At 39.8% G+C, this 25,900-nt stretch overlaps 1 protein-coding gene across 1 annotated transcript; it reads right to left on the bottom strand.

Annotated features, from left to right (window-relative positions):
* Positions 1-1,472: 1,472 nt before the first annotated feature.
* Positions 1,473-24,959, bottom strand: LOC124663374 (putative receptor protein kinase ZmPK1). The gene is made up of 2 exons (XM_047201085.1): positions 22,624-24,959; positions 1,473-1,647 (listed from the first exon to the last, which is right to left on the bottom strand). The coding sequence occupies exons 1-2, from the start codon at positions 24,957-24,959 to the stop codon at positions 1,473-1,475; spliced, it is 2,511 nt and encodes an 836-aa protein (XP_047057041.1).
* Positions 24,960-25,900: the final 941 nt, after the last annotated feature.

Genomic DNA, 25,900 nt, shown 5'->3' with positions numbered 1-25,900 from the left:
AGGGAAAAGGGGACACTTGAACTCAAATCACTGAAAGTTAATAGAGATGTCATGAGGGATTTTATGTGCCAGAAAGTGATTCCTGCTATCCTGGACCTGTGGCCGGACGAAGATGCGGGAAGAACAATCTATATCCAACAAGACAACGCTACACCACACATTTGGCCTAATGACCCTGTTTTTCTACAGGTTGTAGCACAGTCTGACCTCAACATTCAGTTGATCCAACAACCTCCTAATAGTCCTGACATGAACATTCTATACCTATGCTTCTTCCGGTCTATTCAGTCTCTCACCGATCGCAGAGCGCCTAAAAATATCCGAGAACCGATCGAAGCTGTGGAGCAAGAATTTCAAAATTATGAGGTGGATAAACTAGCTAAAAGCTTTGTGACATTACAGATCATGCTTGAGAGAGACTATGGAGTTCCAAGGAGAGATCTGCTATGCCATCCCGCACATGGGTAAAGATAAAAAGCTGAAAGAAGGAAGACTACCTATCCGCTCGACTTGCAAAGCTGAGCTAGTTTCAGATACATTAAAACTCATAAGAGAAGCACATGCAATTCAAAGTAGTAGCAAGCAACAAAGAAGAAAAGGCGGAGCAGCTCAAGCAGTTGTTATTAGAAGCAGCAAAGAAGCGAGAGGAAGCAGACAGCAAAGAAGCGAGAGCAAGCAGCGAGCACAAGAGCATAGCAGAGCAAGCAGCAGTACAAGAGCAAGCAACATCCCAAGAGGATAGCACAGCGAGCAGCAGCACAAGAAAATATATATCTCAGATTGTAATTAAATGTAACAGTCAAAGAAAATTCTTGAATAAACACCAAACAGAAAAGCTACTATAGTTGGTGATAATATTTCATGCAAAGCTTCAATTCTATCGATAATCAGTTGGTGGTAACATTTCATGAAAAAGAAAGACAATGGTCATCATGATGACAAGGCTAGTTATCCGTCACGTTCTAATACAATGGAGTACATTTTAGTTTACTTCGTGCAATTGTGTGATTGACACCTTGATAAAGTATTGATGGCATCCTCTTATACGTGCACCATATTTTAAGAGCGGAGAACTGGTTTACAACTAAATTTAGAATATTTTGCTCTTTCTTTCTTTTTTGCATGGCTTCTGCTTGTTTTAAGGGATTTTAAAATTATCTTTCTATGGTTTCTGATTAACCAATCTCTCGGCCGTACAAAGACAACCATAGGGACCAAACCGACATGCTACATAGAGGCTCCTCAGTTGCATCATTACATAATCTAGCCATACTTCAGAGTCCCTTTTCACATCCAAGACATCACTATCCGGTTTAATGCAAAAGAGCTAAGCCCGGTTGAGTATCATTCAGTCAACATCAGGGTTGTTTATTAGCAATAGAAATTTGTCTCATACTCAAATGCGGAGTAACAATCAAAATACAGGACGGGATAAAAGGATGCAATAATTTTTTTACCAACCTCCTGATAGCCTAGTCCCGTAGATGCAGGCCATGAAGAAGAGCAGAACCAGACGTGGATTCCATCTTGTAGCAGTCGGGCGTGATGACGGTGCGGGCGATGCCGTCGAGCCGCAGGCGGCCTCGGCGTCTGGCGACGTCCAGGGACACGAGCAGGGGCGTTGTGGTGTGATGACCCAGCGTACCACTGCATGGTGTAGTACACAAGTCGTTGACATAACACAAGTGAAACACCGTTCCACCCATATTACATCTCTCAGAGTGGTACAACAGAAACATATGCGAGTCCAAGGTATGTCTATAGAAGTACACACGAACAGTTTACATAAGATCCACACACCCTCCTACTTTACAGTGAGGTAAAACTTCAACTAAAGCTCCAGAAGAACGGCTCGTAATCTATCTTATTGCTAACTCAAGTTCAAGAGCTAATTGGCTTGCTATAGAAATCTAGCTACTTAGGTGCTAGGATTAGGGAAAGATTCCCTTCTATTGCTAGTCTAGGTTTCCATTATAACTGATGCAGGAGTTGACTCCATTGACTTCGTTGATTGGATTCTTCATCTTGTTGCGGTTGACTCCTTTGTCTTCGAGTTCCACGGTAGTTTCTCCTTCGGTGCCTTGCTCTAAGAAGGGGGTTCAAACGAGATAGAATGAGTACGAGCGTACTCAAGCAAGTTCATATTAGGAAATATGTGTATCATGCACTAGCTACAGCCATAGACCGGAAAGTCATAGGCCAATGCAAGTTTTTGTAAACATTTCTTCAAAAGGTTTATTTTATTCTGAAAACTATGCCCGTCAGTCTTCACAGGTTGACCAGAACTTCGTGGAGTTCCTTTCCTGCCGCGTTCGCAGTTCCCTTCCCGGAACAGGGAGTGACAGCCACAATTTGATACACTCTGCAGAGGTGCGTTACTTTTCCCACAAGAGATCTCACCCCTTTTGCCATCCGCAGGGACTTGCCCCCGTTCACACTTCCTTTGGTGTGAGGCCAGGTATAAAGATCCAAGCCCACACCGCCTTCTCCGCGATCGCAAACCCACCCTTTTGTCCGACCGTATACCTCCAGTAGACTCCCCCGATAATACGGCTTTACTCATGGTATACTCCGGACAATCCTTCATAGATCGGAAGAGATTAACATCACCAATGGATGGGGATTTAAAAGGATTTCCCAACCTATTGCGGCAGTGCCTCCAGCACCCCACCGTCTCTCCGATCCGTTGGCGTGCAGAAGGGAAAAGATACGGCTGGCTTTTCCAGAGCCATTATAGATCTCATGGTCAACGCGATTTGTACGGCGCTAGAATCACCTGGACGGCATTGGTAATTTAATCCTAGGGTGATATAACCCATTGCAATGGAACCTCCACCATATCAACACATACCATGGTTCCATTGCCCACCACATAGTCATATTCATAATTGTAAAATAATACTTTGCTTTTCAATGCATGAGTGATAAGTATAGTACTTTGCATATAGTTTGATACAAATAATCAAATGACATGAGCAAGCGATGAACTTGCCTTTCTTGATCTGCAAGATTATGCAGGCAAAAGCTTCGATACGTGAGAACTCCAAATGCTGAAATACCATCATCGTCCGGTAAGGACAATGTTTAAAGAACTAGCAAAGATGCTATAATGCATAGTATGAGATGCAATCGTCCCGAGCGTAACCTAACCTCGATGATTTAGGATGATGAGTTGTAAAGATTTCTTTACGGTTGGTTGCACTTTTAGAATGATTCTCAAACAAGGTTCTTATTAGGGTTTGGTTATATTTAGCATCATAATCAAGTGATATAAGACATCATAACAATCATACACATAAAGAATAGTGGTGGAACAATATATAAAGAACAGTTGTCAATTTTAAGTTCTACAGGACATGGTTGATGATTACTTATACTATACTTCAAAGGAATAACTTTTGAAGAACATGTTGTTTAAGACATAATAAGTATTTCAAAGAAGGATTAGGGCTTCTAAGGTTTGATTGACATTTGTACTTCAAAAGAATAACTTTTGAAGAACAGGTTAAATAAGAATATGGACTACTATACATAGGAGCTATGCTTTTTAGGGTTTACTATTGGGTTCGTTTAATTTCACTAATAGAAACTAGTTGGTTCTTAACTTGGAATGGGTTCCTATATAACAAGTATTGGTAGATTTATTGCTATGGTTTCTCCTATACATCATTTCAAAGGATGGTTATTAAGATGGTTCCATAGGTTTGCTATTAGGGTTTACTATGGCTTCACATTTGCTTTACTAAATAATCTCTAATGGTTTCTAACTAAGTGGTTTATCATTTACTAAGTAGGGTTGAGTTGGATAGGAACATGTTATGTGATTTGCTTCACAAAGTTGATACTAGGGTTTATCATTATGGTTCTACTAGGGTTTAATGATTGAGGTTCATCTTAATGGTATGGTATATAGGAGTGATGATTAATGGTACTAATTCAATTAACAAGTTAGGGTTTATACCTAGGTGGCGCTAGTGAATCATATAGGTTTTAACTAAGAATATGGACATGAAATGATGACTCATGTGAATTGGTTCTATGTTGGTAGATCATGACTTGTATTTGTTGATCACATAATAAGGTTCTCTATGTAAGGTGGAATTCACATGATCACATGTGATAAGCAACTAGGGTTTTAGGGTTAAAGCATTTTCAAATGATCACATAAAATAATGGGATCCAGATTCTAACTTATAATAAAACTAGGGTTTCTAAATTATGATCCAATTCTTAAAGTAATATTTTTTTACTAGAATTAATGTGATTAAGTACTTGAAATAAAGTTATTAATAATTTTAACATGCTATTAATTTTTAGAGGGTTTAAGAATTAAAATAATTACTAGTTAGGGTTTATGAATTACCACTAATATTTAAGTTAATGCAAATATGATAAAGAAAATTAATCTTAATATTTTAATTAGTTACTTGAATAGTTAAAATTTAAATTTGAAACTTCACTAATTATTGAATTCAATTTGCATTTTAAACAATTAGAAAGACATAATTAATAAAGATAAAAATAAGTGAATTTTTATTTTGACACACATTTTTGTTTTATATTTTATTTGGGTAGAGTTTATTTTTGTGAGCATTTTGATATATTATTCATATTTTTCTGAGTTGAAATTATTTTTCTATTTCTGTAAAGTTTCAGCTAATTACTGGAATTTGAAATTAACCTAAATACTAAACATACCGGTTCGGTTACACACACAGAGACTGACGAGTGGGGTCATTGGTCAGGTCGGATGCCACGATGGCAACGACCGGTCAACTATCGCTCGAGGCCCCACCGCCACGCCGGCATTGCCGGCGGTTAAACGCCGGCGTGCGGTACACGGTGGCGCCGCCGATTTAGTGACCCCCGGGACGGGCTACTAGGTGTTTCCGATTCCACTTGAGCTACGCGAATACGAGTGGTGGTGTTGGTTTTGTCAGGGGATCACCGGAGCTACTCCGGCGATGGGTACCGCGGCGGTGCTACTCCGGCAAGAATTGAATCGGAGACTACAAACGATGCCAGGAAGCGAGACTAGGTTCTAAAGATGCGTATGCTCACCCAGAAGCTCAAGGTGTGGTCAGCTCCGGCGATTGTCGACGGAGACGGCGAGGAATTCGCCATTCCCGACGATCTGCTGCGGAAGAAAATGATGAAATTGAGCCGATTCCTAGCTCCCCTGGATGCGTGCTTGCGTCCAGATGCTCCTCTCGACGAGACGCTTCTCCTCGACCAAGCTACGAGCTCCGGGGTGGCTCCAGTCGACGGCTTCGTCTTCAACTCCGGCGACAGTGAGTGGATCGTGGCGAGAGATAGTGAGCGATTGATAGGGATTGAAGTGGCGGAGGTGAACAAGGACTACACGGTGAAGCTGTCCACCTATTTATAGGCCAAGGGAAGCCTCGAGGACTCGACACGACGACGGCGACGGTGAAGAGGTGGCGGTCTCTGGAAGCTTCTAGCTGGCAAGGATGTTCTCGTCCGCGGATAAGCTCGGACGCGAATCGAGTTGGGCGCGGTTCTGAGAGGTCTGGCGACGTCCGGGGCAAGCTTATCGTCAACGAGATCGTGGCCTACTGGCTTGCAGCGCTGTCGTGCTCGGAGACGACGACGACGAACTGTTTTTCCTCACGCACGATTTTTGACGCACGCGAAACGGTATTTGGACGTGGGCTCAGCTGCTGGGCTGCACGGCCAGGTAAGGTAAACTTTCCCTCTCTTTCTCTTTTCAAACTTTCTATTTTCTGTTTTTATTTTCTGTTTGGATATTTGAATTCAAACTTGAATTCTGTTTTGTTTTGCAGGTTCTAAAACATTTGAATATCAATATAACTTGATAACAATGCTCACTCGTATAATCTTGTTGTTTAAACAAATATTTAGTTTAGGATTTAATTGATATCTTGTGAGGCTTAAGTAAGAAATAGAAATGGTTTAGTTAGTTATTTCAATTCCTTTTTTAATTTAGGAATCAATTCTGTTTTTTAAAAGATTCTGAAATTGAGAACATGTGAATGGTGAACATATTTTATTTTGCAAGTGCTTAACCATATTGATTATTCACATATAATTTAGGTATGACTAGGGTTTAACAAATGGTAAAGGAAATGGAATTGTATTATGATTTTATGTGGATAGTTATTTCTAAGGGTTTAGAGTTTTGGTAATGCTTCACTATTTGAAATATAAAATAGGCATGAGGCATGGCGAGGGTTCTTCTTATATTTCAAAGTGATACTTGGATTGAAACTCAAATTGGTGATTTAGGGTTTTAGTAGTGATCACTCAATGTGATACACCACTAAGGTTTAGGTATGAACATGAGCTTGATTATGTTTTATTGGCTACTAGGTTACTCTAGTGTTTAGATTGACTTAGGTTAATGATATTACTCCTCCACACAAGGCATGAGGATTGGCCTGGAGTGAACTACTAGTGATATATTTATTATTTTATGTGATAGATGAGATCTATTAATAATATGGGTTTAACTGATCATCTATATCTACAAGGTATAATCATGCATTAGACAATATCCACTTACTCCTCACTAATCACTCTTTATCATTCCTCTCATCACACTCATCTTAGATTCTTAGGGTTTATAATTAATACTAAGTTGTGATGATTATAGAATTGATTTGCTAAGGTATTGTTATTGAAATAGGGTTCTCACTTCTAAGATCAAATATTGACTTGAACAACTAGGATTAGTACTTCTCTAATATTCTTGTATGAACATGGCTATGGTTAGTATTATAACTTCTCTCACTTCTCAATGTCTTGGAATATCCTAAGGTCCTACTTAAGAGATGATGATATGATCCTCTAAATATATGGTTTGCCTAGTAATACTACCTTGGTATCTTCTGTAGCTTGTTCTTCAGGAAATCTGAATAAACCTGCATCTTGTGGTATGCCTCCACCTCCTAGCTTCTTCATCTTGATTCTAGCTATTTCACATGGAGTGGCTCTATGTGTTTGTCTTCCTTGTATCATGCTATGAGATGAGCAAATGGATGGAGGGTGTGGCTCTATTTATAGGCTTGGGCAAGCTCTAGTATCATGACACATAGGTGGTGACTCTTGTGTTGGCTTGATGAGTAAGGTGCTTGGTTGTCATGCCCTCATCCATAGCAATCCTTTGAGCATGAGGTGGCAAAGCTTGGGATGCAAGTCATGTAGATATTTTCATCCCATGTGGCAAGACCATTATCCCCTCATATGATTTATTTTGGATAGCCAAGTGGCATTTGCTACTAAATATCTTGTGGATGGTTTTATTATTGTTGATGAGTCACTATATTATATTTGATTGGATTTATATTATAATATTGGTGAAAAGGTCAAAGTTGAGGGTTATTCCTCAAATTTGGATAGTTGGATTTGATTTCACCAAGGCATGATCATATGAGTTTCAAAATACTCATAGTTAGTTTTATTCAAATAGTTTGAACTATAATTCGTAATGTAAATGGATTTAGTTTTATGATATTCCATATACTTAATAAGTTATGATTTAAATAAGAATGTGTGGCTTTTATGCACTTTAGACCCTGTGGTTTACCTTATTTATAAGTGAATTAAATTACACACAAAGGTAGTTGCTAACTTTTAAGTGTTGTGTAAATCTAATTCCATTTGATCTAATACATAGATCAAATCATCTCTACCCAAAACAAGGTTTAGCAAAGATCACGAGTGAAGTTTATAGCGCTTGACTTGATGATCTACTTCAATTCCGAGCAAGTCAAGTGAAACTTCGATTCATCGTGGTAAGTTTTATTTGAAGCGCGAAAATTCCCGGATTTTCTATGCATGAATGCAATGCACACTTTGGTGTTCTCTCATTTTATTGCCTCTAAACCTGGGATATTACAGCCTCTCCCCTTAAAGCTGAACTTCGTCCCGAAGTTCGAACGCTCTCATGTTTCGGAATGTTGAAATGTCTTGAACAGATCACCATCCTTCAACTCCATGGTGATCACACTAGATATAGTGGAATATATCCCTTGTCCAGCTCCTTCCTGGAGTCTTCTAATGTCTGGCACTGATACTTTCTTCAATTCTATGATTTCTTCCAACACTCTAAGCTTATAGGCTTACTATCCAAAAATTCTTGGATTAAGACATCTTATTGTGTTAATGGACTTTCCTAATGGTTGTGGTGACATCTTCCTATTTGGGTACTCAAAGCTTGGTTCTACCAGCTACGGTAATCCAGCTACGGTGTAATATGGCACTATGGTGTACCAGCTGCGATGTTCAAACCTTGATTCTAAAGGATTGGTTTAAAGTAAGGTATTGTTTTCCCTTACTACCATAACTAAAGTAATGGTACTTGGTAAGGTATTTACAATAGGCATGGTCCTGGTGGTTTATTCCTACGAATGGATTAGACTCATTTAGTCCATCCAATCATGGCTTCTAGTTTATACTAGTTATCCTCCTTTTGGTTTCTTTAGGTTCCATGAAAGGAATCTTTCTACTAGGCTTATGTTTTAGTATGGTCAAACTTCTTCGTATAGTATCTTCTTAAGCTTGGATTGTCCTCCGACATTTTCTTCATCCAACTTCATCATATTAAACTTACTTGAGTTCTCTTGGTTTCGAGTAATCACAATTACCCACTCAAGTTAAGGTCTAACCTTTACTTCCTCGAGATATGAACCTCGGCTTCTGGTCTGACAACCTCCTGAGAGTACTTTTATAGGGGTAGTTCCCAACAACCTTATCAAAATAAGATCGGACTTCCTCTCAGTTCAGACCTTTTTCTCCGTCTATCATACTCCAAATCATATTTTAATACTTCTCCTTCAACCTTCCTCTCCCCCTTGGAGTTTACTAATGATCTTCAAACTTCCTTTCTTCTATTCATTAAACTCCAAGGTTAAAAGATTGATCTTGGTCTAGCTTGTAGTTTGTACTTTTCTAGAGTCTCATCAAGAATTCTTTGCGGTGTATCCACACAGTTGTGGGTATCCATTATGAATCCTCCGACTAAATATTTACCAACTACGAGATACCAGCTGTGAAATACTAGCTGCGGAATCCCCCTTTCTTTTAGGGTAAAGAAATGTTCAGGCTGTGGGCTATCTGGTACCAGCTGCAGACTACCTAGTACCAGATGTGGCTTATTGGATATCAGTTGTGGCTATGTTATGGTTCTAGTCAATATCTACTTACCAGCTGTGGCTACTTACATAGTTTTAGTTAAGATATACCTTACTTTACATTCTTTTTTCTTCATGGTTATCCTATATCAGCTGCGGTCTTATCATACCAGCTACGACTTCACTTGTCTATTTTCCTTCTTCCAGGATTTGTTTTGCAAGAAACCACTTGTTGATACTATGAAAATAGTATTGTAAGTGACTTCACTTGCATTCCCTTCTTCCATAATGAATACGGCTCCACTTCTACTACTCCATATTCGCTATTTTTCTCACTTTTATGGTACTTCCATGTTGAAATACTCCTTTATTAAGGATAAAAGTGAGTTTTGATTGGTCTTTCCTTTAGAGTATTGTGGTTGCTTCCCACAATTTGACTTCCTTCATCTAGTGAACCTTCATCTTTTCTTCAAAATCTTTAGAATTCGTCACTTCCTCACACGAATACCTTTACCCTCTAGACCTATAACATCAAGTAAGAGCTTGATATCGCAACATGCATTTGCATATCAAAGTCAAACTTCATGTATGGATCTAGTCAATCAATGAAATTCCAATAAAATCCAAGAAGATTCAGCTTTGTGCTTATAATACACATCCTTATATGCCTGAATAAAATAGTTGGGTAAGACATCCCTAAACATCAGGATCAGATGTGCAATATATAACACCACATAAGATAGGCTTAGGTTGTGATACTTAGCACTTATACGTGAATTTCTACTATTTGTCTCAACATTTATCTTAATTGCACATTTGCAATGAGACAAACTTGAAACAAAATGGCTTGGGATAGTTGAAGTTAACCTAGTTTTCTTTGGAAGTACTAACAAAATAGTATACCCTATATGTGCTATTGAAGACTACCTCTTATAATACAATTATTTCTAATATGTCTACTCTAAACACATGATTGTTTAGAATATACCACCTATAACTCTAGGATTTCTCTATGTGATATGCTCTAAATAAGCCTTCTTTAACTTAAGGACTATGGTTCTAACATACTTGGTACGAGTTATTAGGATTTTAAGGCCTAAGCTTTCGAACTCTTCCCTAAATCCTACTCCTTATCATTCTTTTGTTATCGTACCTGATGATGTTCTACTCCATCATACCATGATTCTCAAGTGAATCATATATGAGTACCTAGTTTATTATTGAAAGTAGACTCATGTAACTCCTATCACTCTTCCTTACCTCCTATGATTGACTCATCATAGACATATACTACCTCATATTACTTATCTACATTACTTAACATCAGTCATTTGACATTTTAAATGACTCTTACTTAACCATAACTTGCATTGGTATACTTCTTCCAATAGGATATCTTCCTTATGGTTGTATCCTCTCTTTGGACTACCATGTGTTGTATACCAACCGTGGTCTACTACCACCAATTATCTTAAGCTTCAATGGTGTTCTAGTTACTTGGAATGAAGCAAGATAACTAACTAACTTTACTTAAGAAAGATAGATAAGAACAATTGACTCAAGTGTGTCAGGATTATTCTCAAGTGAATACCCATCTCAAGTCAAAAGAATAGTTGGTTTAACTAAGACAACTTCCTATAGATACTACCAAACCTATAGGTCTCCTTTAAAGGGTTTTAATCCTAGGGTCAAAGCATTTGCTCTGATACCAGCTGTGATGACCCAGCGTACCACTGCATGGTGTAGTACACAAGTCGTTGACATAACACAAGTGAAACACCGTTCCACCCATATTACATCTCTCGAGTGGTACAACGAAACATATGCGAGTCCAAGGTATGTCTATAGAAGTACACACGAACAGTTTACATAAGATCCACACACCCTCCTACTTTACAGTGAGGTAAAACTTCAACTAAAGCTCCAGAAGAACGGCTCGTAATCTATCTTATTGCTAACTCAAGTTCAAGAGCTAATTGGCTTGCTATAGAAATCTAGCTACTTAGGTGCTAGGATTAGGGAAAGATTCCCTTCTATTGCTAGTCTAGGTTTCCATTATAACTGATGCAGGAGTTGACTCCATTGACTTCGTTGATTGGATTCTTCATCTTGTTGCAGTTGACTCCTTTGTCTTCGAGTTCCACGGTAGTTTCTCCTTCGGTGCCTTGCTCTAAGAAGGGGGTTCAAACGAGATAGAATGAGTACGAGCGTACTCAGCAAGTTCATATTAGGAAATATGTGTATCATGCACTAGCTACAGCCATAGACCGGAAAGTCATAGGCCAATGCAAGTTTTTGTAAACATTTCTTCAAAAGGTTTATTTTATTCTGAAAACTATGCCCGTCGGTCTTCACGGAGTTGACCAGAACTTCGTGGAGTTCCTTTCCTGCCGCGTTCGCGGTTCCCTTCCCGGAACAGGGAGTGACAGCCACAATTTGATACACTCTGCAGAGGTGCGTTACTTTTCCCACAAGAGATCTCACCCTTTTTGCCATCCGCAGGGACTTGCCCCCGTTCACACTTCCTTTGGTGTGAGGCCAGGTATAAAGATCCAAGCCCACACCGCCTTCTCCGCGACCGCAAACCCACCCTTTTGTCCGACCGTATACCTCCGGTAGACTTCCCCCGATAATACGGCTTTACTCATGGTATACTCCGGACAATCCTTCATAGATCGGAAGAGATTAACATCACCAATGGATGGGGATTTAAAAGGATTTCCCAACCTATTGCGGCGGTGCCTCCGGCACCCCACCGTCTCTCCGATCCGTTGGCGTGCGAAGGGAAAAGATACGACTGGCTTTCCCAGAGCCATTATAGATCTCATGGTCAACGCGATTTGTACGGCGCTAGAATCACTGGACGGCATTGGTAATTTAATCCTAGGGTGATATAACCCATTGCAATGGAACCTCCACCATATCAACACATACCATGGTTCCATTGCCCACCACATAGTCATATTCATAATTGTAAAATAATACTTTGCTTTTCAATGCATGAGTGATAAGTATAGTACTTTGCATATAGTTTGATACAAATAATCAAATGACATGAGCAAGCGATGAACTTGCCTTTCTTGACTGCAAGATTATGCGGGCAAAAGCTTCGATACGTGAGAACTCCAAATGCTGAAATACCATCATCGTCCGGTAAGGACAATGTTTAAAGAACTAGCAAAGATGCTATAATGCATAGTATGAGATGCAATCGTCCCGAGCGTAACCTAACCTCGATGATTTAGGATGATGAGTTGTAAAGATTTCTTTACGGTTGGTTGCACTTTTAGAATGATTCTCAAACAAGGTTCTTATTAGGGTTTGGTTATATTTAGCATCATAATCAAGTGATATAAGACATCATAACAATCATACACATAAAGAATAGTGGTGGAACAATATATAAAGAACAGTTGTCAATTTTAAGTTCTACAGGACATGGTTGATGATTACTTATACTATACTTCAAAGGAATAACTTTTGAAGAACATGTTGTTTAAGACATAATAAGTATTTCAAAGAAGGATTAGGGCTTCTAAGGTTTGATTGACATTTGTACTTCAAAAGAATAACTTTTGAAGAACAGGTTAAATAAGAATATGGACTACTATACATAGGAGCTATGCTTTTTAGGGTTTACTATTGGGTTCGTTTAATTTCACTAATAGAAACTAGTTGGTTCTTAACTTGGAATGGGTTTCTATATAACAAGTATTGGTAGATTTATTGCTATGGTTTCTCCTATACATCATTTCAAAGGATGGTTATTAAGATGGTTCCATAGGTTTGCTATTAGGGTTTACTATGGCTTCACATTTGCTTTACTAAATAATCTCTAATGGTTTCTAACTAAGTGGTTTATCATTTACTAAGTAGGGTTGAGTTGGATAGGAACATGTTATGTGATTTGCTTCACAAAGTTGATACTAGGGTTTATCATTATGGTTCTACTAGGGTTTAATGATTGAGGTTCATCTTAATGGTATGGTATATAGGAGTGATGATTAATGGTACTAATTCAATTAACAAGTTAGGGTTTATACCTAGGTGGCGCTAGTGAATCATATAGGTTTTAACTAAGAATATGGACATGAAATGATGACTCATGTGAATTGGTTCTATGTTGGTAGATCATGACTTGTATTTGTTGATCACATAATAAGGTTCTCTATGTAAGGTGGAATTCACATGATCACATGTGATAAGCAACTAGGGTTTTAGGGTTAAAGCATTTTCAAATGATCACATAAAATAATGGGATCCAGATTCTAACTTATAATAAAACTAGGGTTTCTAAATTATGATCCAATTCTTAAAGTAATATTTTTGTACTAGAATTAATGTGATTAAGTACTTGAAATAAAGTTATTAATAATTTTAACATGCTATTAATTTTTAGAGGGTTTAAGAATTAAAATAATTACTAGTTAGGGTTTATGAATTACCACTAATATTTAAGTTAATGCAAATATGATAAAGAAAATTAATCTTAATATTTTAATTAGTTACTGAATAGTTAAAATTTAAATTTGAAACTTCACTAATTATTGAATTCAATTTGCATTTTAAACAATTAGAAAGACATAATTAATAAAGATAAAAATAAGTGAATTTTTATTTTGACACACATTTTTGTTTTATATTTTATTTGGGTAGAGTTTATTTTTGTGAGCATTTTGATATATTATTCATATTTTTCTGAGTTGAAATGAATTTTCTATGATTTTGCAAAGTTTCGGACTATTTTCGGAATTTGAAATTAACCTAAATACTAAACATACCGGTTCGGTTACACACACGGAGACGGACGAGTGGGGTCTATTGCCACGTCGGATGCCACGCATGGCAACGACCGGTCAACATGGACTCGAGGCTCCGCTGCACGCTGCAGCCGGCGTTTAAACGCCGGCGGCGAGTAGCACGGTGGCGCCGCCGATTTAGGGACCCCCGGGACGCGCGACTAGGTGTTTCCGAATCGAGCTTGAGCACGGCGAATACGAATGGTGGTGATGGTTTGTCGCGGGGACTCACCGGAGCTATCACCGGCGATGGGTACCGCGGCGGTGCTACTCCGGCGAGAATCGAATCGGAGACTACAGAGCGATGCCAGGAAGCGAGATCTAGGTTCTAAAGATGCGTATGCTCACCCGAAGCTCAAGGTGTGGTCGGCTCCGGCGATGGTCGACGGAGACGGCGAGGATTCGCCATTCCCGACGATGTGCTGCGGAAGGGAACGATGAAATTGAGCCGATTCCTAGCTCCCCTGGATGCGTGCTTGCGTCCCGGATGCTCCTCTCGAGTCCGAGACGCTCCTCCTGGACCAAGCTCACGAGCTCGGGGTGGCTCCGATCCGTCGGCTTCGTCTTCGACTCCGGCGACAGTGAGTGGATCGTAGGCGAGAGATAGAGAGCGATTGATGAGGGATTGAAGTGGCGGAGGTGAACAAGGACTGCACGGCGAAGCTGTCCACCTATTTATAGGCCAAGGGAAACCCTGTGGCCTCGACACGGTGACGGCCATGGTCGGAGAGGTGGCGGTCTCTGGAAACTTCTAGCTGGCAAGGATGTTCTCGTCCGCGGATAAGCTCGGACGCGAATCGAGTTGGGCGCGGTTCTGAGAGGTCTGGCGACGTCCGGGGCAAGCTTATCGTCGACGAGATCGTGGCCTACTGGCTTGCAGCGCTGTCGTGCTCGGAGACGACGACGACGAACTGTTTTTCCTCACGCACGATTTTTGACGCACGCGAAACGGTATTTGGACGTGGGCTCGACGCTCTGGCCGTGGTGTGGTTGGTCGTGGGCTGACTGGGCTGCACGGCAGTAAGGTAAACTTTCCCTCTCTTTCTCTTTTCAAACTTTCTATTTTCTTGTTTTTATTTTCTGTTTGGATATTTGAATTCAAACTTGAATTCTGTTTTGTTTTGCGGGTTCTAAAACATTTGAATATCAATATAACTTGATAACAATGCTCACTTGTATAATCTTGTTGTTTAAACAAATATTTAGTTTAGGATTTAATTGATATCTTGTGAGGCTTAAGTAAGAAATAGAAATGGTTTAGTTAGTTATTTCAATTCCTTTTTAATTTAGGAATCAATTCTGTTTTTAAAAGATCTGAAATTGAGAACATGTGAATGGTGAACATATTTTATTTTGCAAGTGCTTAACCATATTGATTATTCACATATAATTTAGGTATGACTAGGGTTTAACAAATGGTAAAGGAAATGGAATTGTATTATGATTTTATGTGGATAGTTATTTCTAAGGGTTTAGAGTTTTGGTAATGCTTCACTATTTGAAATATAAAATAGGCATGAGGCATGGCAGGGTTTTACTTTTAATCCAAAGTGATACTTGGATTGAAATGCAAAGGTGACCTAGGGTTTTAGTTGTGATCACCCAATTGATACACACCAGAACTAGGATATGAACATAAGCTTTGATTATGTTTTAGCAATAGTTAGGGTTACTCTAGTGTTTGGATAAACAAGGTTTAGGTTTAATGACATTACTCCTCCACACAAGGCATGAGGATTGGTCTGGAGTGAACTACTAGTGATATACTTATTATTTTATGTGATAGATGAGATCTAGTGATCCTATGGGGTTAACTTATCATTTATATCTACAAGGTATAATCATGCATTAGACAATATCCACTTATTCCTCACTAATCACTCTTTATCATTCCTCTCATCACACTCATCCTATATTCTTAGGGTTTATAATAAATACCAAGTTGTGATGATTATAGAATTGGTTTGCTAAGGTATTGTTATTGAAATAGGGTTCTCACTTCTAAGATCAAATATTGACTTGAACAACTAGGATTAGTACTTCTCTAATATTCTTGTATGAACATGGCTATGGTTAGTATTATAACTTCTCTCACTTCTCAATGTCTTGGAATATCCTAAGGTCCTACTTAAGAGATGATGATATGATCCTCTAAATATATGGTTTGCCTAGTAATACTACCTTGGTATCTTCTGTAGCTTGTTCTTCAGGAAATCTGAATAAACCTGCATCTTGTGGTATGCCTCCACCTCCTAGCTTCTTCATCTTGATTCTAGCTATTTCACATGGAGTGGCTCTATGTGTTTGTCTTCCTTGTATCATGCTATGAGATGAGCAAATGGATGGAGGGTGTGGCTCTATTTATAGGCTTGGGCAAGCTCTAGTATCATGACACATAGGTGGTGACTCTTGTGTTGGCTTGATGAGTAAGGTGCTTGGTTGTCATGCCCTCATCCATAGCAATCCTTTGAGCATGAGGTGGCAAAGCTTGGGATGCAAGTCATGTAGATATTTTCATCCCATGTGGCAAGACCATTATCCCCTCATATGATTTATTTTTGGATAGCCAAGTGGCATTTGCTACTAAATATCTTGTGGATGGTTTTATTATTGTTGATGAGTCACTATATTATATTTGATTGGATTTATATTATAATATTGGTGAAAAGGTCAAAGTTGAGGGTTATTCCTCAAATTTGGATAGTTGGATTTGATTTCACCAAGGCATGATCATATGAGTTTCAAAATACTCATAGTTAGTTTTATTCAAATAGTTTGAACTATAATTCGTAATGTAAATGGATTTAGTTTTATGATATTCCATATACTTAATAAGTTATGATTTAAATAAGAATGTGTGGCTTTTATGCACTTTAGACCCTGTGGTTTACCTTATTTATAAGTGAATTAAATTACACACAAAGGTAGTTGCTAACTTTAAGTGTTAATAAGTTAGGTTTGATTATTAAAGAATGTGTTGTTGTAAATCTAATTCCATTTGATCTAATACATAGATCAAATCATCTCTACCCAAAACAAGGTTTTAGCAAAGATCACAGTGAAGTTTATAGCGCTTGACTTGATGATCTACTTCAATTCCAGCAAGTCAAGTGAAACTTCGATTCATCGTGGTAAGTTTTATTTGAAGCGCGAAAATTCCCCGGATTTTCTATGCATGAATGCAATGCACACTTTGGTGTTCTCTCATTTTATTGCCTCTAAACCTGGGATATTACATGTGGTCTCGGCGCCATCCTAATCCCGCTAGGGTTCCCCGCCACCGCGACTTCCCACGGGGACCCCGTCCTCGCCAGGGCTCTCCGCCACCTGATCTTGCATCGCCGCCACCTGATCCGTCGCAAAGGTCGAAAAAATGCAACCTTTTTCACGGATCCAGCCGGGGGGTGGAGATGGAGATGAAGTGCTGGAGATGCGGGCGGGAGGAGATGCGGCCGAGGATAGGGAGTGGCGGCGACGCGTGTGGAGAAGGCGGCGAGTAGGAGGAGAAGGGGTCGGGGACGGGGAGCGGCGGCGACGGGGACGGGGAGCGGCGGCGACGAGGACGGGGTCGCGAGGAGCGGAGGAGGTTGCGATGAGGATGGGGTCGCGAGGAGGAGTGCCAGGTTCGGGCGAGGTGAATCGCGACGGGGATGACCGGGTAGCAACGCGGAAAGGATGGGGGGTTTTTTGCAAAATAACTGGCGCGTCGATTAAATCCGACCGGAGGGAGTAGACGTTAAACCGGCCCACCAACTGGGAGTCTAGTTCTTCATCGAAAAACTCAAGACATATGCAACTAGACTCCGATTTTAGCAAATTTGGGTTTTTTTAAAAAGATAATAACAAACTATATCCAGTAGAGGCTATAAAGCCCAAGAAGGAGAAAGAGTTTAAAAATACCAAATGTGGGGAGAAGTGAAACCTCCCAAAATGAAGAACCATTAAAACTTTCATACTCAAAAACACAATAGAAGATGCATACGAATTCCGTTTTTGATGAATTTGGGCTTGTTGTAAATCTAGCAACAAGCTCAAGACACTCACATGGAGGAACACCAAGAAGCAAAAAGAATAAGGATATGCACAAAATGCAAAGGATTGAGCTGTCTATGAGGATGTGATCAAGTTACTCAACCAAAAACTACATTCGTGAGAGTTTCTACTATATATCCAACCATGCCAAATATCAAACAAAGAAGGAATGCCTAATAGGAAAACAGTTAAGCATAAACCAAAATTAAGTATAAATTCATTTTCCTTAAAACCTCTAAACTTGTCCCCCATTAGCAACAAGTGCCAAAATGGATGACAAAATTAGAAGGCCAATATAGTACGAGTTCCTCCGTAAGATGTACATTTCTCATAATATGAGTAAAATCAAATGCACGTGTCCAAAGACGAATACTTGGAGAAAATCAAAGTATATTAAGGATTAAAGATTTCAAAAAGATAACCCGATGAATAAAGCTTCAAAAATTGAAGCAAGCAATCAAATGATCTGGATAATAAACTGGACAAAGAAAATAGCATGATAAAAGAAAAATAGTGATCTAAATGAAATAAGAAAGCTCACTAAGGTTTGTGCATGAATTAGAAAATTTTCATTCAAATACAATATGCGTAAACATGGAATTATCCCTCTATTATACATTTAGAACACAAACATGCGAAAGAGAGTATTGATAAAAATCAATACGCTTAGCAAGAAAAAATTGAGTCCAAAAACATTCACGAAATATGAGTGCATGAAGATGTAATCAAAGTAAACCAATCGGTCATAAATCAAGTTCTTACCAACAATACAAAAAACCAAACGGATAAAAAAGATTGTCGGCAGAGAACGGGGATATCAAGGCATGAATTAGCATTCTTATGTATATAGGCTTCTAGGTGGACGAAAAATCATGATAAACAATCCACAAAGAAATATGCACACAAAAGGTTGACATGATATCAAAGAGGAAGTTATAAATAGACAATAGGATCTTTGCATAAAAGCGTAGCCCACGGCTTAATATGATCTTATAATACATTAATAAACTTCAACATAGAAAACCTCAAAATTATCACAACTAACAATAAAGAAACAAAAGCTAGTTGGGATACTTTGAGAGAGGCAACAAGCATCAGAAATAAACATTCAAACTGCAATTTCAACAATAATGCATATGAGAGGACTTTGAGGAATTGTTATGCAATGAATTGGTAAGGTGAATTTTTGAGATTGGTGAATCATAAACATGATTTTATATACTATCCATTATATGCAATCATCTCATCTTACTCACATATGCAATAAAGAGACTTTTTTGTAAGACCTTTGCAAGAACCACAACAATGGTAAATAAAGAGATTCATACCAAGATGCGACCTACAAAAGGTTGGATACAAGAAGAACATGCACGAATAAGATATGTATTGTGGTTATACTAACCACAATACATAGGACAAACTCCATGTAAATACATACATATTTATAGATGCAATTTAAATTTCACGCACATATTAGCTATTTATGATTTGACAAAGTCTACCCTATATATTGGATAAAAGAAATCTATGCCACAAGGATAAACATATTGAATATAAGCATGCATAAAGATATTCAAGATCTACACAAGATACAATCTGGACAATACACCAACAAATTCAAGAAGACATAGAACATGTGACTAAACACATTCATTACTTAAATAATACCCAAGAAGCAAATTAACAAAAGATTTATTCACCAAAGTCCAACAAATGATCTAGGCCAAAACCATTGAGCCATTAACTCTTATATTAGAAGACAAGAAATCAATAAATACTGCATAAATCATAAATAAATACAAGTAAATTTCTAGATTTGTGAATAAGCACAAGTAAAAGAGTAAAGACTCGTGCGTGCGACCTGCAAATTAGAATCATCAATCATCACAGGGAGGAAGGAAAAGATCGGGAGGGAAGCTGGCCAAATCTTCCGCCGATCGCCTGCTGCAGCCAGGGAGAGCCAGAGAGCGACCCGACGCCTTTCCCCGCCAAAATCAGTCCCGCGAAAAAGGGAGATCATGTTTGCCGACCAGGTCGGTGCGGGGTTCGCACCGCACACCCTGTGTGGCTGCGGTGGCTAGCTAGGCCACGACCCACTAGAAGGTAATTTTCGTTTTTCTTTTCTTGTTTCGTTTCCTTTTCTTTTTCTACTGTTTCTTTTTTTTGATTTTCCATAATCCGAGTATTTTCGGAAAAAATATATTTTTCACAAACATGAACATTTTTAAAATATGAATGTTCTTAAAAATATATTTTAAAAAAATTAGAAGAGTTCTCAAATTTGAACGATTTTTAAATTTGAACAATTTTCATTTAAATGATTTTTAAGTTTGAACGATTTTCATGTTTGAACGATTTTTATGTTTGAATGATTTTTAAATTTGAACAATTTTTAAGTTTGAATGATTTTCAAATTTGAACATTTTTTAAAAATTGAAGATTTTCTAAGTTAAATATTTCCAAATATTAACATTTTTAAAAAGTTAAACATTTTTTCATTTTTGAACATTTTTTATTTTTTAATAAGAAAGAAAAAAAACAGAAAAAAGAAACCAGAAACCAGAAACCAGAAAACAGAAAAAGAAAATCGCGTAATGGGCCGACCAGGCCGGCCCATACCGCACGCGGGGGTGTGCGGCGCGCGGTAACTGCCGACCTGGTCGGTGTATGGATTTTCCGCGCGAAAACACTCCGTTTTCCCCCCTCTTCTTCCAGCCAGGCCTTAGGTGGGCTAAAAAAACGTGGGCTGGGCTGGAACGTAGGGCATCGCGCGCCTGCAGGTGCTGCAACGTAGTCCTCAGTCACCGCCGCGGCGCCGCCCTCCCCATCGTCCGATGAACGGCACTGCCCCGCCGACCTCCAACCCCCCGTCAGGCCAGCATTCGTCTACTGTCTTCTGCACTTAGTAACCAGTCCACGAGCGGACGAGCCCACGAGACGACACCGCCGTCGGTCGTCGGGAAGAGCTAGGGCGAAGGGCTCAACGGAGGTTGGGGAATAGGAGCAGAGGTAGGGAACGGGCACGGTGGAGGACGAGAGGAGCGGCGGATAGCGGGCTGCATGCGGTGGCCGGAAGGAGGCTCAGCGGCCGGCGGTCGCCGGTGCTGGGCGAGGTCTCAGTCACAGGCTGAGAGGTTAGAGTTTTTTTCTCCTTTATATTGTCTGAACCTAAATTCGTGCAAGTTTTTCTCGGGTAGGCGTCACACATTTCGTTTTGTATTAAGAAGGAGAGCATCGAAATTTTTGAGATGAAGCAAACCCCAAAGCCAAAACACTGAAAACGAAACTAAAAGCAACACTAACTAGTAAAAATGCTAATGCAGGCACGGTCATGTTTCCTGCTGTGAAGCTGAACCATCGAACACACAGGCATTTTGTGGTCCTCAAAATCTCAACATCCTCGGGCTGGAGAATGGGTTCCCTTGATTTCGCCATCACCTGAGCCCTCATCCTCGTGTAAGAAGCTATCATAGAACTACTTGCGAGCCAAACCTTGAAGGGTGAAGGCCCTTGTGCCAGACTTATCTAGCAAAGATGTACTTCCTCAAAGGTGTGATGCGGTCTCGTCTTCCTGATTGCAAACAGGGTAGGCATCAGGGTGATCCAGACCATGCCATGCCAGATGGTTCGCCACAGCCAGCCAAGCGAATGTCTTGCACTTTAGTGGCTCCCAGCAACTCCAGGTGGACTACCAATATGGGGTATCGACCTTGCCATGCATTAGGGCCTGGTAAGCACAACGAGCCGAATACTTTCCTGATGGACTCCAATGCCAGATGAACTTATCCTCAGAAGTCAGAAGTTGTTATGTGCTCCAAAAGCTCTAGCACTTCACAGATATACGCTGAATGTGGAGGAAATCTAGCACTTTAGAGATATAATTTGCATACTCTTAGATCTTTTGGAGCATATAACAACAGGATTAGCGATATAATTTGCATACTCTCAGACCTTTTGGAGCATATAAAAACGTGATTAGATCTGTGAAGCGTCTATGAGCATATAATAAGTTCATCACAGATATACGCTGAAGCGTCTAGGCGCAGGTTGCATTTGGTGATTACATCTGTGAAGTGCTAGATTTCCTCCACATTCAGCGTTCCAGAGATATCTCAAATACAATATCCTTGTGACGGAGTGTCCTGGACTATCCTCAACTGAATGTTGGGAGTCGTTAATTCGCTATGTGCTAGCACAGTCATGCTAAACGGTCTCTCATGGTTGCACTCTATAAATCTCTGTTGGATGACCTTATTTTTGAAGAAACAGCGGGCATTTTCAGAATTTTTATTATGCTCCAAAAGATCTAAGAGTATGCAAATTAAACTCTCCCCTTTTCCTTGCAATGAACAACTAGCATCTTCCTGTACGCATGGCAACTTATGTATGTTATACGAACCTAAAGTCCTAAAGTGACTTATGCAGCCTGTGAAAAAAATAAGCCCACGACATTTCATGCAAGGGTTCACATGGCAATGAAAATTTCAATGCACTATATACAATTGCATTTGGTGTTACACCTATTACATTGAGATGAAACACAATAACTGACATTTCTCTAGCCATGATTTATTTTGCTATTTATATATCGAGAATGGATTTATTTACTATCAAATACCATGCACCATACAAACATTTTATCTTACAAATCCAGATTTAATAGGTTTTCGCAGGTCAACCATGAGTAGGCTGGATGGTTGTCATGGTCATCACATGCTAGCAGAGCTCTTACAGTTTCATTCATTGTAGGCCTGCGGTTTCTTTCTTCAAGACAAGATAAAGCCAATTTCACCATTACTGCCACTTGCTCAGGATCAAAATGACCATTCAATCTGGTATCAACTATATCCTCTATATCCTTGACATCTCCACTCACCTGCAATTCTGTCAATGCGTTCACAAACTGACCAAGCTCTACCTCTTCACCATCCATTGCTATCCCGCTAGAGATCCTACTTCCAGTAACTAACTCGAGAAGGACAACACCATAACTGTACACGTCGACCTTTGCGTTGATTGGCAAATTCAGCACCCACTCTGGTGCCATGTAGCCCATTGTTCCTCTCATGTGGGAGAGGCTGAAACTGGATCTGTCTCTCTTTGAGAGTTTGGCAAGTCCAAAGTCTGCTATCTTGGCTTCAAAGTCTCGACTCAGGAGTATGTTCTCTGGCTTTACATCACAATGGATTATCCACTCCAGGCACTCATGATGGAGGTAGGCCAAGCCTCTTGCAGTTCCCAATGCTATTTTGAATCGTTGGCTCCAAGAAAGTAATCTCTCAGTACTTACGTCACCAAATATAAACTTGTCGAGTGATTCATTCTCGACATACTCATACACCATTAGTCTATGTTGACCCTCAGAGCAAAAACCCCACATTCTCACTAAATTCATATGGTTGATCCTTCCGATTATATTCATTTCTGCCCAGAATTCCTCCTCACTATGTGAAATGTTTGTTAGCTTCTTCACCGCAACTACTCTCTTATCTTCAAGTACTCCTCTGTAAACAATTCCAGAGCCTCCTCTTCCAATTTCTTCCTTAAACTTTCCAGTAGCTTCCCTTAACTCTTGGTATGTGAACATCCTGAATTGGCTCATCACCGTCCTGTAGCCTTCTTCCATTGACTTAGGTATGTTTTGCTTGCTGTAAAGAAACGACCAGCTTGTACCTGTAAAGAGCAACACTAGGGCTCCCAGTATTGTTACAAATACATAGTAAGGTATAAACCTTTTATTACTTGTAGAGCCTTGTACAACCACAGGATTACCCAGATTACATGTGAGACCAGACTGTTTGGAGGTACCCATAGTCTTTGGTACTTTGATATACATATCTCCAGCAAAATTTCCTGATGTATAACAATTGAAGAGTACAGATTTGGTGTAGCAAACTGCAAATCCTGTCCTGTACACGAACGCCGAGCAGGAACAGTCGTCCAAGCATATCTTTTCACATTGAGCAAGCGAGATGGAATCGTTGTAGGTCAGATCAAAGCCATAACAGTCACTATGAGGGACCTTGATGAAGTCAACATGTTCTGTTTTGCTGCAGCTTTTGTTGAATTGTGGCCGGCAACCTCTGTTCCAGTTATGCGGATCAGTCATCTCATATCCTGGGGGACATGAACACCTGAGGCTTGGCAAGTACTCACATAACCCATTTTGTCCGCATATCCCGTGAACGCTGCACATTTCTGTTATAGCCTCCCATGATACTATCCAGCTCCCAGTCGACACATTCAGACTGTACATTCTGAGGTTTCCATCATAGCCAATTGTCAGCCTTCTCTTGACTCCAGCGCCCCAATCAGAAGCCTGGATATTCAGCCTATCACTTGAGAGGAAAAGTCCTTCAGTGTCAAGGACTGCAATCCTGGAGCTGTTGTAGTTAGTCCGTCCATTTACAAACACACTATAGTCTGCACTTGGCCAATAGAGACTTGATATCTCTGGACCATCATAAATAAGGCGTAGCACATTGTCGTTGTCGAAATAGAGGCTGAAATAACTGGAGACTAGTCTTGTACCTTTTTTGAAGGGCTGTAAAGGCAGCAGTGTATCTGTCGGTGAAGAGAAGCTTTCCCACAACATTTTACCTGTTGAGTCTTTGACGATGAGGTTGCCGGTGTCAAGAAGGGAAACCATTGTGCCCTCTCCAGAGCTTGTGTTGCTGTCCCAGTTCACGGTGCCATTGACATCAGTGAGAACCAAGTTTCCATTATGGCTCAGTAGTACCATGGAACCATGGCCATTCACTGGAGACTTGGGGTTTGCAGACCATACAACCGTCTTTTCTATGGTGTTAGTGAACCAAATAGAGAAGGAGAATGCATTCCTTCCAACTTCATAGAAGCCACAAGAGAAATCAGCATTTGGCGAGATAAGAAAGGTTTCACTATGCTCTTCTACAGACAAGGATGAGCCAGTGGTTAGCATCAACTGGGGCGAAGCATAGGAGCATGGCAGAGCGGTGAGCAATGGAAGAATGATTAGGAAGAGGAATTTGGCCATTTTTCTTGTGTTCTGGGAGTTGTATGGTGGAAGGTATGTGCTGCCATTTATGCTTGCTGTTTCCCTGATGTCTCCCTCCATACACGTGGTTCTTATTTATTTATTTGTTCGAGAGTAGTGGTTCTTATCTATTTCCCACTTGTTACGTGTAATGTATGGTTCTGAGATACTATTTGGACAAAGTTAAGACAAATTTCATGAGACGGAATGAGTAATAAAGATGCTCAATTAAATTATCGGTGGTACTTTATTTTCTTATTGGCTTTCTTTTATGAGCATTACATTAGTTTCTTATGGACCTTCATACTATTAGAAATCTTAGGCATTTTTTTATAGACGTAGGAAGGAATAAGTTATATTTTGTAAAAAAAAACCACAAAACTGCACGGAGTACCTATAAAGGGGGAGGGGGACGATTTTGCTCCCCTATTTTATGTAGATCACGGATGAAATATGTTTCGATAAAAAGTTAAATCGTACATACGAGAAATGCATATGTAATTATATATTTTTTGAAATATTGAAGATTCAGAAATAATAACTTTCATTTTTTTTTGAAACTTTCCTTTCAAGTTGTTCGGTCGCAGCAATAAGTTCGAGTCTCGAAGGCCCGTCTTCTATCTACCGACTCGGCCGACTCGCGAGCGCGTGCGCTTTGACCGAACTGGAAGACCCACCCACTCTCTATCTGCTTGGACAGACACGAGCGCGAGCTTTGACCGAACACCTACCTGCTGGCTATGTGCCGAATTTCCTGTCTGGCGGCTGACCGCGTCAGGTCGAGCGCGAGCTCTCTCTACCAATTCCTTTTTCTTGTTTTTTTTTTGCCTTTACCGTATTTGAGTTATGTTTGTACGTTTTCCATTTTCCCTCGCGTGCTCTTGCCGTCTAAAAGCATCTCCACCGGCACCCATCCCAAATTGCGACCCCAATAAATTTAT

The sequence above is a fragment of the Lolium rigidum genome, chromosome 6, assembly GCF_022539505.1.
Source record: "Lolium rigidum isolate FL_2022 chromosome 6, APGP_CSIRO_Lrig_0.1, whole genome shotgun sequence".
Lineage (NCBI taxonomy): Eukaryota > Viridiplantae > Streptophyta > Magnoliopsida > Poales > Poaceae > Lolium > Lolium rigidum.
The sequence above is the reverse complement of the archived record's forward strand: the minus strand, read 5'-3'. Positions and strand labels throughout refer to the sequence as shown.

Coding starts and splice junctions, on each gene's coding strand:
- LOC124663374 (XM_047201085.1), bottom strand. CDS start 24,959: ATGGCCAAATTCCTCTTCCTAATCATTCTTCCATTGCTCACCGCTCTG. Junction 1,648..22,623: donor AACCATCCAGCCTACTCATG/GTTGACCTGCGA, acceptor TACACCATGCAG/TGGTACGCTGGGTCATCACA.